The 17,650-nt window shown below is 35.1% G+C and overlaps 3 protein-coding genes across 5 annotated transcripts; all 3 read left to right on the top strand.

Annotated features, from left to right (window-relative positions):
- Window positions 1-44: 44 nt before the first annotated feature.
- IM (Alternative oxidase family protein) lies at window positions 45-3,374 on the top strand. 2 transcript variants are annotated; one of them, XM_018122482.2, is made up of 10 exons: window positions 45-95; window positions 186-336; window positions 437-629; window positions 745-838; window positions 1,100-1,215; window positions 1,420-1,528; window positions 2,117-2,185; window positions 2,563-2,634; window positions 2,718-2,765; window positions 3,021-3,374. In XM_018122482.2, exons 2-10 carry the CDS (start codon window positions 191-193, stop codon window positions 3,248-3,250), a joined length of 1,077 nt encoding a protein of 358 aa, XP_017977971.2. In that variant the 5' UTR covers window positions 45-95; window positions 186-190; the 3' UTR covers window positions 3,251-3,374. The 2 variants fall into 2 exon arrangements, with proteins under 2 accessions (XP_017977971.2, XP_017977972.2); XM_018122483.2 differs by having other exon boundaries at window positions 73-101.
- A 4,598-nt stretch (window positions 3,375-7,972) lies between these two features.
- On the top strand, window positions 7,973-14,756 carry LOC18597242 (E3 ubiquitin-protein ligase COP1-like). Of its 2 annotated transcripts, XM_018123359.2 has the most exons (14): window positions 7,973-8,718; window positions 9,436-9,513; window positions 9,827-9,982; window positions 10,617-10,970; window positions 11,448-11,605; window positions 11,774-11,839; window positions 12,178-12,256; window positions 12,778-12,933; window positions 13,073-13,171; window positions 13,249-13,353; window positions 13,468-13,647; window positions 13,799-13,909; window positions 13,984-14,154; window positions 14,549-14,756. In XM_018123359.2, the coding sequence occupies exons 1-13, from the start codon at window positions 8,323-8,325 to the stop codon at window positions 14,149-14,151; spliced, it is 2,106 nt and encodes a 701-aa protein (XP_017978848.2). In that variant the 5' UTR covers window positions 7,973-8,322; the 3' UTR covers window positions 14,152-14,154; window positions 14,549-14,756. The 2 variants fall into 2 exon arrangements, with proteins under 2 accessions (XP_017978848.2, XP_088663145.1); XM_088807019.1 differs by lacking the exon at window positions 14,549-14,756 and having other exon boundaries at window positions 7,975-8,718; window positions 13,984-14,461.
- Window positions 14,757-15,313: 557 nt separating this feature from the next.
- Window positions 15,314-17,582, top strand: PFA-DSP4 (Phosphotyrosine protein phosphatases superfamily protein). The gene is made up of 5 exons (XM_007026147.3): window positions 15,314-15,855; window positions 15,961-16,054; window positions 16,929-16,986; window positions 17,069-17,112; window positions 17,212-17,582. The coding sequence occupies exons 1-5, from the start codon at window positions 15,638-15,640 to the stop codon at window positions 17,395-17,397; spliced, it is 600 nt and encodes a 199-aa protein (XP_007026209.3). The 5' UTR covers window positions 15,314-15,637; the 3' UTR covers window positions 17,398-17,582.
- Window positions 17,583-17,650: the final 68 nt, after the last annotated feature.

Raw genomic sequence — 17,650 nt, 5'->3', positions numbered from 1 at the left:
AGCCCATGATGATATTAACTGCTGCAAACAACGGGCAGCAACAAGAAGATGCGCGCACCCAAACCGCCTTTCTTTGAAGAACTACCAAACGACAGGTAGAAGTAGGCTTCCGCTGACTTTTGTTCATCGCTCTTTGCCACTTTGCTCTCTCGGTTTCGAAGTGTCTTATTTTTTAAAACACGCAGGAGAAATGACGACGGCGAGTCTCTCTTCTGCGGCGTTTGCAACCTCAGTCTCGTCCTCTTTCAGAGCTAGAAACTCTAGAACCTCTCTCCCTTCCAACTACCAAAACCCTTTGCGTTGCAGTTCTCCCCCTTCCTATCGACCGCTGTCCGGGTAATTTGTTCGAGTAGTTTCATCGTTTTCACCATGTTAAATTTGTTATAATTATTCAAAAACAATTCGTTCATGCGTGTTTATTTGCATGAATTTTTAGGAAGTTGTATCCAGTCAAAGCAACACTCCTGCAAGAAGACGAAGAAGAGGTTGTAGTGGAAAAATCATTTCGGACGAAGGGTTTCCCAGGAAATGAGGTTGAAGAAGGATGGGAATCGCGTGCCAATTCATCATCTAGTGATTTGGAGAGATGGGTAATCAAGGTTGAACAATCCGTGAATGTCTTCCTCACGGTAGAATTCAACTTTCTCTTTGATTCTGTTCAGTTTTATTGGAATTACTGTGACCCAAGCTTATTGATTCAGCCAATTTCATTCGTTATTGAAGTTGTTTGAACGTTTTGTTCAGGATTCAGTGATAAAGATACTTGATACATTGTACCATGACAGAGATTATCCTAGATTCTTTGTGTTGGAAACAATTGCAAGAGTTCCCTATTTCGGTCAGTGACTTCCACTTGTTTCTTTTCATAGTATATTTTCTTGCTCTTCTCATTGTAAATATTAGAGGTTTTATTCTATAAAGTATACATTTTAGTAGAATAAGGGGCAACATGTTATCTATTATTCTAGCCATTTAAGAGAAATTATTTGTTGCAAATTTTCTTAAACTTGCAGTTATGATCTTTCATTTTCCGGATGTACTAAACGAGACTTTCTTGTTGACATGTGGGCATTTTATTTTATTTTTGTTCTTATGGCAGCCTTTATATCTGTCCTGCATATGTATGAGAGTTTTGGTTGGTGGAGAAGAGCAGACTATCTAAAAGTGCATTTTGCTGAGAGCTGGAATGAGATGCACCACCTCCTTATCATGGAAGTAAGGTCCTAAAATGGTTAATCTTGATGAGCATGAGATGAGTTGAAGAGAGAATTGAAAATTATAATTGGCGAAGATGATGGATGCTTTCTTTGATGATGCTTTAAGTGGGAAAAAAAAAACAAATGCGGAGAGATCATTCTTTCTTGTAATTATGTGTTCCAATTACTTAACTTTTCATAACATATAGCATTTTGGTTGCAGGAATTAGGGGGCAATTCTTGGTGGTTTGATCGGTTCCTTGCTCAGCATATAGCAATTTTTTATTATATTATGACAGTCTTCATGTATGCGATAAGCCCAAGAATGGCATGTAAGTACAATTATGTGGATTTTACTTGATAATTGCCCCTTACTCTCTCTCTCACACATTTTTGCGCACACATCCTTTCTGGGATTCTTCTAGCCCCATCTTCCCGAATGATAAAAGGATGTTTCCTGTTCAATTAAAACCATTATATACTGTAATGAGTGAGTATGGAAAACTTATTGATGGACTTAAGTAGTTATTTATACTAAAGGTGCCAACGAACTTGGTAGTCTTTCTTGGCATAGAACCTACAGTCCGCTGCCCTACCGTCAACTTATTTTACTGGTTTAACAAGAAAGAGACAAAATAGAGAATGAAGAGATGGTTTTACATGTCTTTACATCTGCTCCATTAGAACGCATGCAAGCTCTACTCTGTTGGCTGCTTTTCTTGTGAATTCATCATAAAGAAAGAATGCTTCATATTTTGGAAATTTCTCCTTTTTTTCTCATCCTGTTTTATGGTCACTTAACTGGAAGCCTGCAACACCCGAAAATAAGCATTGTAGAGTAGGTGATTTGATTGAACCTCACTCACTTCCATTTATCTACGGTGCTTATCTTAATATGTTTGGTTTCATGACTACTGCAGATCACTTTTCTGAGTGTGTAGAGAGCCATGCATTTGAAACCTATGACAAATTTATCAGGGCCAAAGGAAGTAAGTTTGACAGATTTCTGGTTGTTTGTCTTGCTTTGCTAGCTTGCAGTTTGCACATGTATCATTTGACACAAGTTTGACAAAAAAATTCAGTCTCAAATTATCTTTCATAAGTAAACAGTATGCTGTGTAACCTCTGATGCTACGACTCAAACCATTTTGTATACTAGGGTTCTTTGGATTTGCAACTTCTCATGCCAGGGGCAGTTTGGAGGGCCACCAAGTCGGTTAGACTGGGGCTTTCCGACAAGTCTTTAGATTGTTGCATCAAATCAAATATGATCTTCACCGTGTCAGCATAATAGGTTTTCATTTCATAATTGTTTTAACTGATTTTACCAATTTTGAACGGATATGTACCTTCTGTTTCTTTGCAGAGGAGTTGAAAGAGAAGCCTGCTCCCGAGGTTGCTATAAAGTACTACACCGGAGGTGACTTGTACTTGTTTGGTGAGTATTTCTTTTGACAGTGCATGGTTCAAGTCTTTTAATATGTCATATGGGTTTAACAATTCCTCCAAATTTCTGCCCAGATGAATTTCAAACTGAGAGAGCTCCCTGTTCACGAAGACCGAAAATAGGTAAAGTACAAGATTTGTTTCCTTTTCTTCTTTTTATCCCCTTGTAAATGCCCTATATGTGTTCCAATGAGGTATATATCTGTTTGAATGTTGCACGAGTCCGCTTGTTCTATTATAAAGACCATTCTTCCATTAAGTGACAAATGATGGCCTGACAGGGTATACAACAAGAAACTTTAGGAATTTTGTTTGTAAAGAGTTGGGCGTGGGATGTATATTGACATAAGTGGCTTGAATTTTTATGTCCTTTCCCAGAGAATTTGTATGATGTGTTTGTGAACATCAGAGACGATGAAGCTGAACATTGTAAGACGATGAAGGCTTGCCAGACTCATGGAAACCTTCGCTCGCCTCATTCGTATCCAGTTGATGGCTTTGAAGACATGCCTGGCTGCATGATTCCTGAAGCAAATTGTGAAGGTATTGTAGACTGTATAAAGAAATCTTTGACACCATCCCAAGTGAAGCAAAAGGAAGAAATTTGAGAGTAATAGATGAGGAACTTCATGTGAATCTACACATATAATGATAGAGATGTATACACAAAAAGAAAATTACATAGCTCCAATATATGCCCTTGATTAGTCAATAAAGTCTTGATTTCACACCTTTCTTAATGTAATTTGGCTATTTTTTCCCTGGTTAACACAAAGGTGTCCTGTTAGACATGCTTAAAGCCTGTGTAGCACAAATAGCAATAGGTTCATGGTGATTTCATTTTTTGGTGGGTTTAACTGTGATGCAGTTTGATTTTCAGAGTTCAAGCTTTTTGGAGTTGAGCTAAAATCTCGGCATGTATCATTACTAATAGTACTTTTTCAATGTTGAAGTTTTGTTGGAGGGACCAAAGCAAAGCTTTCAATGGTCAAATTGGAATTTGGCTTCTGACTAACGAATTGAGTTGAGTGATTAGCTTCGTTTTGGCTAGAGTTGATACAGGAGTATATTATTATATTATTATTATTATTATTATTTAGGTCTCACATAGGAATTATCGTTATAATAAAATTTTCTTTTTATTTAATTTACTTGTACTAGAGCTTTAGGCTAATCATGTCCTATTTAGGAATAGAGTATTTATTTTATTTAAATTTCTTGTTAATTACTCTAATTGCATTAGATGATTAGAAGTTATAGTGTATTGGATAACTAAAAGTAGAGTTTTATTAAGATTTGAAATTATGGCATTGTGAAAAACACCTTTAGGTTTAGTTATTATACATTCAAATTGAGAATAAATAAAGAATATTCTTATAAATAAGCAAAAGCGTTTATTTTCTCTAGACTCTTTAGCAAGAGGTTCTAGTATCTTTTTCTTTGGCAATTAAAATGGAATTTTGGCCATTATTCACCTTGATGATGTTTTTAACGATTGTTATTCACCATCGAAATTAAAGTGAAGTCTTTTTTCAAACTCAAGAATGTCATACCTTGATTCCTAAGTCTCTAGTAGTAGCAGTTTTTAGGTGACGGTTTTCTTAAATCTCTAGTGACAGACAACAATTCTTAGATGACGTATAAGTACTTTTTCATCAAAGAACGATTCATGATGGAAAGAGTTAGTATTATCTTCTATCTCCTCGTCATATTCATCATAAATTGGTTTTAACTCTTCCCAATTCAAATAATCCGTCGCATGTAACTTCTCATGAAAATCAACTACTTCAATTTTGACTCCTCCACCATTGAAATCAAGGGCGTGTAGTAACCAATCCTTTAATCCAACTATTGTCGCTTGATTTGTGAGTTCATCTTCAGGAGTTACTGTTGTTGATTTGAGTAACATCATGTCTTGCATGTGGCTCTTGTCGATCTTGAATTTGATGATGTGATTCCTTAATCTTAATCTCATCTTTGACGATTTTGATGTCTTGACATCAATTTGGTATCAAAGCGAAATAATCATCACTTGCTTTGTAGTCTGAGTTTTTCTTGCTATCGAGTTTCGACTTTTTTTGTTGATGTCATCGTCACATCATCATTGCCATAATTGTCATTTGTCATTTGAGTCAATAAAATGTCGCAATATGTCAAAATTGTCAAAGAATTAATCATGAGATCGAAATTGAGGAATTACATCGCCAAATACAAGATTTACAATAGCACTGGCAAGACATTTTGTTGCGAGCTAAGATTGAAGTAGTTAATTTTCATGATAAGTTACATGCAGAAGATTATTTGGATTGGGAAGAATTAGAATCAGTTTATGATTAATATGGTGAGAAGATAAAGATAATAACAATCATTATTTGATGAAGAAGTATTTATATGTCGCCTAAAAACTACTGTTACAAAAGATTTTGAAATCAAGGTATGACATTTTTGAGTTTGAAGGAAGATTTCACCTTGATTATTTCCTCGACTAGCTTTTTACAGCAAAAAAAGCTTTTGAGCTCAAATATGTTTATAATGAACATGTGAAGCTTGTTGCAATTAAATTGAAGTAGTATGTTACTATTCGGTGAGAAAATCTCAAGCAATATCAAGAAAGAAAAGATAGCAACAAGATCAACATATGGGATAAGATGCGTCGAGAAATTATAAAACAAAGAAGATATGGATCTTGAAGACAATTTATTTTTATTTTTTTCTCTCAAATTAAGGGAGAATGATATAAAAGGATATTAGATTATTATTATTTAGGTCCCACATTAGAATTATAAGTATAATTGAATTTCCCTTTAATTTAATTTATGGACTTTAGGCTAGTCATATTCTATTTTAAAATAAAACACTTTTTTATTTAAATATCTTGTTAACTATTTTAATTATATTATACATTTTGGTAGTTATTATACATTCAAATTGGAAATAAATAAAGAATATTCTCTTATTTACAACACCCCAATATTATTAATAAAATAGTGAAATCGACATAAATCGATTGATTCGATCCATTTAATCGGTTATAATATTTATAATTTCAAAATATTAATAATATTATGTAAAAATATATTATTAATATCGATTTTTCAATCCATTCGATTTATAAATTTTGAATGTTGAAAATTGAACATCTTATTTATCTTAATTGATTAATATTGAAATAAAAAAATTGAATTAAAATAATTGAAATCAATTCGTTTGATTGATATTTTGAATATCATATATTGATATATTGTTCACTTAATTAATTAATATCAAAATTGAAAAAATCAAATCAAAGTAATTGAATTGATCAATCAAATCAAAGTAATTGAATTCAAATAATTTTAAATGGAAATATGCTAACCTTAATTTTCTTCAAAATGAATGTTCTAATTTGCTCTTCGATTTCACAGATATAGATAATACTAGAAGCTAATGCAAAGAGTAGACTAAGCTCAAATGTGGTACATTCATCGATGGTTTAGATTGGATTGGTCTTCTGAGTGCCTGCGGTGTTCCGATTTCTAACCGGAAATCCATCGCCCAGAGTTGAAGCTCTGGCCTAAAGATCAATCAATGTCACCTACGTCCTACTGTATAATTCTCGCATCCCATCAGAACTTAATAGCCTACCAACGTGAGGCCTGTAACACGACTTGGAACGTGAAAACATGCCCCGTTCACCTCACAATCGCTGGGGTCGGAGACACCGGGGGGCCGGCATCTCTTTCGCACCCCGCTGACGTTTGAAATGTGATCCCGAGGCCAGCCACAGGTTCAACGATGTCTTAACGCCCAGCTGATATCATTTCTTAATTACGACGTGACCTTTTGATTTTACGTAGTCATGGTTGACCCCGTATGGCCTTTGATGAAGGGAATCGCGCAGCCATAGACTGAAGAATACGCAGTGTAAATTATCTAAAGATTTACCACAAAAACTTAAGTCAGCTGAGGGAGGCTCTTCCGATTTGAAATGAAGGCCGATGTTGAACTGATTTCACGTTTATTCAATGCTTGATTTGATGGTCGTATCCATTAAAATTTATTTTAACTATACAAAATATATTATTAGTTCCAGATTCGATTTTAAATTTAAATTAATTGAATTTTTAATAAAAAATAATTAAAACTGATTGAATTATACTTGATATGGAATTAATAGACACTAATTTATTTCATTCTATTCGATTGATTTATATTATTAATGATATTAATATATACTTTAAAAATATTATTTAATATTTCATTAATAAAGTCTAAATATATATATTAAATATATTATTGATAAAATTTTGATTGATTGGGTTCTAAATTGTGAATATCAAACTCGATCAAAATAACTTAATAAGTCGTTCATTCGAATTTTCGAAAAAGAAATTGTTCATTATAATTATCGAAAGCGAAAAAATAGAATTGAATCAACCGAATCGATTTAGATTGATTATTTCAATTTATATCAATTAACATTTATCTAAATTGATACTATTAATGTACCATCTATCTTAATTAATGTATAATATTTTATTTACATATAAAATATATTTTAAAAATATATTAGTAATGATAACTTTTTTGATTGATTGGTTTATAAATTTTAAATATAAAAAATTAATCAATATAATTTAATAATTTATTTATTTTAATCAATAAAATATAAAAAATAAGAAATCAAATCAAATTAACAGAATCACTTTCCAACAATTATTTCAATTATATTTCTAATTGCTACTACTGTTAAATATAGTAAATTGGTTGAATGCACCTTCAATCCATAATTAATGCATATTTTTTTAGTTACACATAATTAATGCATTATATTTAAAATCTCATTCAAAGTTGAAGATATTTTGCAAATCAAAGGAAAGAGTATTTATTACATGAATGCAAAAGGTTCAAGTAAAGACAAAACAGCTAACAACTTGATTTGAAAGTTCAGATAAAGTTCTTCTGGAAGATAAAACAAATAATTCTCAATTATTACTTTATATATAAATTTTGTCCTTACAAAAAATTAAATTAGTAATTTTTTAATATAAAATTAATAAAATATTTTGAATTCAAAATTAATTAATTATTTTATATATAAAAAAATTTAAATTAAATAGTATTAAAATTACAAAAAAAAAATAAGAATTTACCCCATTAAATAAACTGCCATCCCACAGAAAGAGCGGAACAAACAGTGGGGCGGGGGGGGGGGGGGGGGGGGGGTGTGTGGAGTCAAAATAAAGCAATTTAAAAATGGGAGAAAGCTCGCAGAAGCCAAAAAGGATGTGAAAACGACGCCGGTTTTGTGAAAGTCTGTTGAGCCAAACGAATCAGAGAAAACGCCCGCCCAACGTGTTCCTTTTTCACCCTCACAAATTCTTCCCCCACACCTCACCATCCTCTCTCTCTCTCTTTCTTCTCAGCAATCGCTCGCCTGCACCAACGCATACTCCATTTTCTTTTCCTTTCTTTTCTTTTCTTTTCTTTTCTCGCAAACATTTCTTTTTTCCTTTCTTTTTCTGTCTTTTTGTACGGACACCAGCTCCCCAACTAACCAGCAAAACAGCTTTTATATTCTTCGCTCCTGGTGCTGCACGCTTAACTCCAACCACAAATTCCATTCCACGAACGGAAATTAAATTAAAAAAAAAGATAAAAAAGGAAAAGAAAAGAGAAACTCTGAAAGGACTGTATAAGCATGGGAGAGAGTTCAATGGGTGGGGCACTTGTCCCCACCGCAACTAAATCCGAACAACCACCATCATCGCCGGAAAGCACCGCTCCTTTGCCTCCGCCGACCGCTCCACTTCCTTCTCCTCCTCCTCCTCCTCCTCCTCCCCCTCCTCTTCTTCCTTCTCCACCTGCGATGCCGCCGTCCGCAGCGAAGGAAGAGGCTGCGTTGGAAGCTGACGCGGACAAGGACATGCTATGTCCGATATGCATGCAGCTAATCAAGGATGCTTTCCTGACGGCTTGTGGTCATAGCTTTTGTTATATGTGCATTTTGACTCATCTTCGAAATAAGAGCGATTGTCCTTGTTGTTCTCATTATCTCACTAATAGTCATATCTTCCCTAATTTTTTGCTTAATAAGGTTTGCATTTTTGTTTTTCCCCTCCTTTTTCAATCTTGCTTATATTTTAATCAGTATTTATGGTGATCCTTTGTTTGGCACTTGAAAACTAGAATATTTAATCATAAAATTTTTAATGCGACGGACATTGAAGCTTGATCAAAGAGTGTCTATCTGTATTAGCAAATTTCCAGTTGAAGTGACAGGTTTATACTAGTCCTATAGAAATGGAAACTCGATAGCTTAATTATTATTATTAATTTGAATAATGACATCATTGTATGGATGGGATGCTTTAATTTCAGTGTTACATGATTTACCCTGTTCTTTATTTTTATGGCATGATTTTCTAGACTTAGGTATCTAGGGGAAATTGGTTAAGCTGTGGTGAATTTGGGTACATAAATTGCGGAAAGCCTACTTATTTGTACTCTAGATTCTTGTTTTCAGTTTCCGAACTTAACTGACTCTTACTTGGGTGCTTGTTCAAATTCATAGTAAAGTGATTGGAAAGATCAACATGACAAGTAACTGGATAAAACTTCTTTTCCGTGTCTCCTTCATGCAACCAATTATGATGTTTAGTTTTGTCCGTTGTTCATTCATGCAACTGACATTGCAAATACATGTTTATGCTTTGTCTGGGTTTTTTGTTTGTTTACTTCTTTAGTAGTGTTGCTACCCTGTATATATAGACTTAGACTAAATTTTATTAATGATATCTTTTAAATTTTGTAGTTACTGAAGAAAACCTCTGCTCGTCAATTAGCAAGGACTGCATCTCCGGTAGAACATCTTCGTCAAGCAATACAGCAGGTCTGTTATACTATATTAGAGAATTATTTGCAAGGAATACTAAACATGATAGTTACTTTTGTGTTTAAATTGTATGTTGAACCTGATCAACTTGTCAATGTGGTTATGCATTTGTTTACATTCCCTACATTCATGAATGATTAATGTTCAACTACTAAGGATCTTTTTGAATTCCTTTATGAACAGGCTTTATCATTAGTCAATGTTAAATTGTTTAAATGCATCTATAGATGCATTCTCTTTTCTCCATGCATTTAATAATGAGTAGTTGATTTCATTTAACAGAACGATTCTCCTTGTGATCCTTAGACAGGGTTGTGAGGTGTCAGCTAAGGAGCTAGATGGCTTGTTGTCTCTACTTGTTGACAAGAAGAGAAAGATGGAGCAAGAAGAAGCAGAGACAAACATGCAGATTCTACTTGATTTCTTGAACTGCCTAAGGAGGCAAAAGCTTGAAGAGCTTAATGAGGTCCTTAAACTTGAATTTATACGTTCCTGGAATTATCACATTTTTTCAGTAAATATACTATTTGATTGTTTGCTATAAACTTTCTCTAGTTGATAAATCTCCTTATCTTTTCTAGTTGACAAATCCTTTGAAAGTTAAACCTCATTGCTAGACACAGTCATTTATTAGATTGCATGAGCTGATAATTGCATGCAGAAGCTGAATTCTTGGCTAGAAGCTGTTAAGAATATTGATGTAAAAGAAAATGAACTACTTAAGGGTCTTTAGAGAAAAAAAAAAAAAAACTACCTAAGGGTCAATGGTTACAAAGTCATAAAATGATCATATAAATAACCTTTTAGATAGAGCAGATAGAAATTTGAGTCCTAAATTTGTTATGCTTCCTTGAATTACAATTGTTTGTATAGACACAAGATGAAAGATGGCATTACCACTACTTTTTGGCTTTAGGTCTGTAATATTCCCTGGGTGCATCAAATTGAGCACCTTCGCTCCTTTAATGTACTTTCAGTGGTTCTAAATTAATCTTTTTGCCTGTTATTACACTTTCCCTTTTTCTGGGGTCAACAAGTTTTACTTAATCTTTTGGCTAACTGTCTTATATGTTTTCTTTTATTTTTTTTATTTATTGAAGATTCAAAATGATCTTCAATATATTAAGGAGGACATAAATGCTGTAGAGAAACGTAGCATAGAATTGTATAGGGCGAAAGAGAGATGCTCGGTAAAACTGAGGATGCTTGTTGATAATTCCTTTGCGGCAAAAACCTCGCCTTCATTGATTGATGAACATAACAATAGCATCATGTCTGGTGCTCACAATTTACGAGGCTGGATGGGTTCAGCCAGTTTCCAGAACAATGTTGATGTGAAAGCTCAAACGAGTTCACAGGGTATCAGGAGTAAAGATGCCTATGGTGGTTCAGATTTAGTGTACGAGACTAATTCAGGATTGGCTGAAGCAAGAAAGAGGCGGGTCCATGCACAGGTTAGTTGCCTTGCATATTTTCATTTTCTTGACCTATGCTGTTGGCTGGTGTAATGCTGTATTTATTGGTGATTAATAATCGTGAGAAGGTCTGAGTCTCTTGGTCCTTCAATTAAAGGTCCATTTACTAACAGTCTTCTTGTGGGAGGTCCTTAAATCTTTCCAATGGATTCTCATGTTCATAATCAGTCTTTTGAAACATGTGATGGCGAGATTTTAAGTTCCTGACCTGTGCTATTTGTGCTGGTATTCTGTCGACCAGCTACTCTTTATAGCGTGCTGTTCAACAGATTTATGGAGTGAATGAAGACCTCTCATTGTTGTTAGAGTTATATTTCCCATATATTCTATGTTCAGATAAATAGGCCAGTCAATCCTTCACAAATCATATCTAAATTTATTTTCTAGGCAGAATTTTTATAATTCTTATCTCTTGCCACAATTTTTTTTTTTTTTAATAAGTATCGCTTGCCACAGTTTAATGACCTACAAGAGTGCTACTTGCAAAAGCGGCGGCATTGGACCAAACAATTTCATAAACAGGAAGGAAAAGACCCAAATGCAATGAATAGAGAAGGTTATAATCCTGGTCTTGAGGATTTTGAGTCTGTGTTAACTACTTTTACACGATACAGGTACATAATTTTTGTTACTAGCAATTGCAATTTGTAAAATTTTAATCTTGTTTTTCCAGGAAAATGTGCTGGATCTTGCCCTGTCACTGTTCTTGTCTTTTATGTAATATTTGTACTTTTCTGCTTTAGATACTTATTTTTTTTGTTTTTCGTTTCTGTTCTAATTAGTCGATTGAGAGTCATTGCTGAACTTAGGCATGGTGATATTTTCCACTCTGCTAACATTGTCTCAAGGTGAGTCAAAAGTGTATCATTCTATGTAGTTTCTTCATATTCATCAGAGGGTCATTAACCAGTCATAGTCGCACAAAATTTGGGTTCCTTTGTTATGTTATGTTTTCTGACACCCCTTTCCCTTTTTTTCAAAGAAAAAACTTGTTTTACCTATCTTGAGTTGCACTTGTTTAATAATTACTCTTGTGGTTTTATTGATATAATAATATGGCAAGACTTAATTGCAAATTTGAAGTTTTGTGAAGAAACACAGCAATGATTATCTTTAACTTCCATTCATAAAATTTTTCTCTCCCTCTGTATCTTTAGAATTTCTAACAACTTTAATGAATTTGCAGCATAGAATTTGATCATGATGATGAGCTATTTGCTACTGCTGGAGTGTCAAGGCGCATCAAGGTTTTTGAGTTTTCCTCGGTAAGCATTGGATGATATTTTAGGTTTCTTAGGTAAAGTTCATGATTTCTGAAATTTTTAATAGTCTTAGCGTCTTCAAAAAGGAGATTTGTTGCACTAATGATAAGGAGGATGCATTGTGTTCTATAATGTAGTTACTTCTGGTTTAAAAAATTTAAACCCTTACAAGTTTTTGTTATAATGGAGTTTCTGTAGTTGGCATATTACTGCCATGGTGTTTGTATGCAACTGTTTTGGATTATTGCCATCTAACCCTGTTTAGGTAATTTTCTGTAGCTTTGATTGCAGTGATCAAATGATCAAACCATAAAATTTGGTTTTGCAAATCTTTGGCTATTTATTGTTGTGATTCCATTTTGAGACTGATTAATCTGCCAATATATACTTTCCTGAATGAGGCTTCACCTGAACATTATTAGGTAGCCATTCTTCTACAATGATGATGCATGTATTAGTGTCCTTTAATGATATAGTTGGGTCTTTGCTTAACTGGTCAACACTTACTAGTTCGTTTTCTGCAGGTTGTGAATGAACCAGCGGATGTGCACTGTCCTATTGTTGAAATGACCACACGATCTAAGCTTAGTTGCTTGAGTTGGAATAAGTACACAAAAACCCATATTGCTAGCAGTGATTATGATGGGATAGTAACTGTCTGGGATATAACGACTCGGCAGGTACAAATGATAGCTCTTATTTTCTAGCCTCCATGTATTATTCTCTTGCAGGTTGCTCCGCACAAACATATCTGTTATCGTGTATGCTCCAGTCATTAACAGTTGATAATCTTCAATAAAATGGTTTTTAACTTTACAGAGTGTGATGGAATACGAGGAACATGAAAAGCGAGCTTGGAGTGTTGATTTTTCTCGCACTGAACCTTCAATGCTTGTATCTGGTAGTGATGACTGCAAGGTAAAAGGACTTTTCTCCATTGGACGAAGCTTGTTCTTGGTTTTGCAAGTTAGACTAAGTTCATTTATATTTGACAGGTCAAAATTTGGTGCACAAAGCAAGAAGCGAGTGTTCTTAATATTGACATGATAGCAAACATCTGTTCTGTCAAGTACAATCCCGGATCCAGTGTTCATGTTGCAGTATGTATTAATTAAACACTTTCTACTATAATTGTTTCCATTGACTGGTTAAAATCGCTTCCAGACAAAATAATGAATAAAGTAGGGATTGTTAAGGTTTTTTAACATTTGCAGGTCGGTTCTGCTGATCATCACATTCACTATTATGACTTGAGAAATGTCAGCCAACCGCTGTATGTGTTTGGTGGGCATAGGAAAGCTGTTTCATACGTGAAATTTTTGTCCAACAATGAATTGGCTTCTGCATCTACTGACAGTACACTGCGGTTATGGGATGTAAAAGAAAATTTACCAGTAAGTAGACCATCTCATATTCTGGAATTCATACTGTTTATTAACTGCAACTTTTTATTTATCCAACCTGAACGTCTATGGAGTTACCATCTGACTTAGCTTTCCAGAATACCCAGACTAAAACTGCTCTTTTTTGCTTTTATTCTGTCAGCTACGTACTTTTAGAGGTCACATGAATGAGAAGAATTTTGTGGGTCTCACAGTAAACAGTGAGTATATTGCTTGTGGCAGCGAGACGAATGAAGTATTTGTTTACCACAAGGTTAGTCACCATATTGGCATACGGTGTTTTGGCATCAAAACAAGTTTATAATGTAGTTACATCGATTCTTGCAGGCTATCTCTAAACCTGCAGCTTGGCATAGATTTGGTTCTGACATGGCTGATGCTGAAGAGGATGCCGGATCTTACTTCATCAGTGCCGTATGTTGGAAGAGTGATAGTCCCACAATGCTGACAGCAAACAGTCGAGGAACAATCAAAGTGCTTGTTCTCGCAGCCTGATTGGTAAAACTCATAAGCAGTTCAAATCACTCTTCTAAATCCACCATTGAAAAAACATTGCATCTTTTGCTAGTTTGTCGAGAAACTAGCTTGTACATGTCAATTAAGGTGAAATGGGCAGGTTAGGAAAGTTGCTAGACCCATTCTTGAATGTCCACATTACTGTTTTTATGTATCAATGTCTATGGAGTCTTGATGGGTCTTTCCTTTTCTGGCTTGTAATGGTCGTGGTCTGTAGAATATGATCGAATTAGACTGCCCCTTCTTTTGCCTCTTGCTTCCAAATGAATGTTTAAATTCCAAGTGCAAAGTCCATGTTAGGCAATTTTTGGGTAGGAAAATAAAACAAAAAAAAAAAATTATGTTTTACCTCTTCTGGGATTTCTTTATATTTCAGGTTGCCACCAAACTTTCTCCCTTAAGTAATATGCTTTCATCCTCTGAAAGCCCCATCTTACCAGAAATGGACTGCAGGGGAACTGAAATGGACCCGAGGGCAACGATGTTGCAGGCACCCAATCCCAGTTTCCAAACTCATTTCTTCTTTATTCAAACTTTTTCCTCTTACCTTATCAATTGAGATGGGCTAAAAAAAAGTTATCTCATGTCTTCTTAGGCTTAAAGCGAAGCAAATTTATTACCTCTATCTCTATGATTACCATGGCCAGAGTTTTCTTTGCTCAGATGAAGGAGAATCATGTGATTTGACCTTAGCCACCCACTGTTTCAGCAAACCATGTTCCAGTATTCTTAAGAGTGGGTGGAAGTCCTTGTTTTCACTTGCCATTCAGGGCCCAAAACCGGGGACATGGGCCTGCCACTAATCATCGTCCACCACCGCCCCACCACAAATAACTGGTGAATCCCCTGCTTTTCCACGCCAATTCCCAGCCACACGACTCTGTTTTCTCTCTCAAGGACAGAAAATACAAAATTCATACCATAAAAAAAAAAGAGAATAAACAAAATTTGGTATTTTTTATAATTTTTATATTAACATTATTAAGAATATCAAATTAAGATTAAAGTTTTTAATTGATAATATAAATTAAAAATTTTAAATATAGAAAAAAAAAAAAAAACAATCCGAATATCACGTGTCGTGAGACAGAAATGGAAAACTTTATCACCGGCCCACCTTTTATTTTTTTGTCTCCACGTCACCATATTTTCTCTGTCATCCAAAATCGTAAAATCATCAGAAGAAGGACAACCGAACCAGTAAATAAAGAAAAAGGGGTTGATCCCTGCCCTGTCACCGTGCACTGTGGCCACTGTCTTCCTCGGATCCGATCTTTTCTCTTTTGCTTTGTTGTTTTCCACTGTATAAAAAGGGGGACAGACACCCAAAGATTCATGAATCAGAAGATCCTTCGCATATTCTTTCGATTCGCTCTTTGAAATTCCCCTTCGTCTATTCCCTCATATCCCTCAACTTTTCTTTTTTTATGGGTTTTGGTTTCAAAATATTTGGCGCGAAGCAGACATGAGAGTCGAAGGATTTGACGGAGAGATTAGTGAGGCGATCGAGGTCTCCCAGCCAAGGACGCCGCCGGATGTAGGAGATGATAGTGAAAAGGACGGGGAGGAGCTGTTCGTGCCTCCTTTGAATTTCGCTATGGTCGATAATGGAGTTTTCAGGTCTGGTTTCCCTGATTCCGCCAATTTTAGCTTCTTGGAATCGCTGGGGCTCCGTTCGATTATGTGAGTTGCTTAATCAAAGGGAATTTCCTGTTTTGCCTTGCTGGTTACCAAACGTGAAATTTTCCTTGAATTTTAATTGCTTTCTTTTTTTTTTCCCACACGTAGATATCTCTGCCCCGAGCCTTACCCAGAGGCCAATAACGAGTTTTTGAAGGCTAATGGAATCCGGCTTTTCCAATTCGGTATCGATGGCTGCAAGGTTTGCTATTGATTTTCTTCATCTAATTATTGATTAGCATGATCAAATCTCTGGCTGTTACCAATTTCCATTTGATGATTTGACTTCGAAAGTGGTTTTCATTAATCTAAAATCAAAATGTTGAATTTGATATCCAGTCCTATTTTCTCTATATCCACAGAAATGGTGATCTATGAACTGTTTACAAGCGTGTAGTTTGAGAACCCTTTGGATAAGAAATAAAAAATTGATGAAAATGAAGCAGCTTTTATTGTATCATCATCCCTCTCTGAAAAAATTACAGCAGTTTTTACTTCAGCTGTTTGTGCTTCAGTTATTGTATTATCAGCCCTCTCTGAAAAATTAAAGCAGTTTTTTACCTCGAGCTGCTTTTATTGTATCATCTTCCTAGTTGGGGAGCTGGGGAATTAGTTCTTGCTGAAATTTAAGTTTTGTTTGTGTTACATGATGGGGATCAAGCTTATTTGTACAGACTGGGGCAAGAAACTGAACCCCCTTTATATCTCTCTTTACCATCTGGGCATCTCTCTTGTTCGGTCATGCTATTATTCATGATGTAGTTTGCATACATTTGCAATTCTGGCTGTTTATGGTGAAGAATACTGCAATTTCAAATGCTTGTCTGTCTGCTTTAGAAATGATATTACATTCATAGATGTGTATTGGTGCCCTGAGAATAAAGCAATATAACCAAGATTAGCTTTAGATGGTTTAAGTTAGCTCCTGGTATGGACAAGGATTATTTTGTATGGGCAATGCTTGGCTTGATGTGGTATTGGCCAAATATAATCTGCCATATCTGTGATTTCCGACAAAATCTTGCATCTTAAGAAGCAACACATTCTTGAATATTGATGATCAATACTTTGTACAGGAACCTTTTGTAAACATTCCGGAGGAAACAATTCGGGAAGCATTGAAAGTAGTCCTTGGTATCAAAAAGCCCTTTCACTTGTACCCTATTAGTTTTCTTGTTTATCATCTGGCTTATATTCTTGTCTGTTTTCATACCAGATGAAAAGAACCACCCACTGCTAATCCACTGCAATCGAGGAAAGGTAATTTGACCCTCCATTCATTTTTCCACCTTCGCAAATTTCTGCCTAAGTTCTCTACCCAACTTATTGGTTCACCAATATATTGCTTTCCCTTTGCAGCACCGTACTGGTTGTCTCGTGGGATGCCTAAGAAAAGTGCAGAGATGGTGCTTGTCTTCCATTTTTGACGAGTACCAGCGGTTTGCCGCTGCCAAAGCAAGGGTGTCCGACCAGAGGTTCATGGAGAGATTCGAGGTTTCCAGCTTAAAGCACTCACCAACAACGTTTTCATGTTCAAAGAGATAGCAGAACGTCAGTTGACAGTTTAAAAGTTTTTCTGCCATAATCGGAACAAAGCCAACCAACAAGACGAGTTCGAAGTTTGAATCGAACTTGTATCTTATATAGTATACTATGTTTTCTTCCCCTGTTTCTTTTCCGGATACTTGGCATGGATGGTTTACCTTTCTAAGAAAAAGATTATATTCAAACCCCTTTGTTGTTCGCTATTTTTTATGATTTCAATCTAGAAACAAAGAATAAGAAAAAGGGTAAAACG

Source organism: Theobroma cacao, chromosome 6, assembly GCF_053813885.1.
Source record: "Theobroma cacao isolate CCN51 chromosome 6, ASM5381388v1, whole genome shotgun sequence".
Classification (NCBI taxonomy): Eukaryota; Viridiplantae; Streptophyta; class Magnoliopsida; order Malvales; family Malvaceae; genus Theobroma; species Theobroma cacao.
Note: the sequence above shows the minus strand (reverse complement) of the source record. Positions and strands in the feature narration are given on the sequence as shown.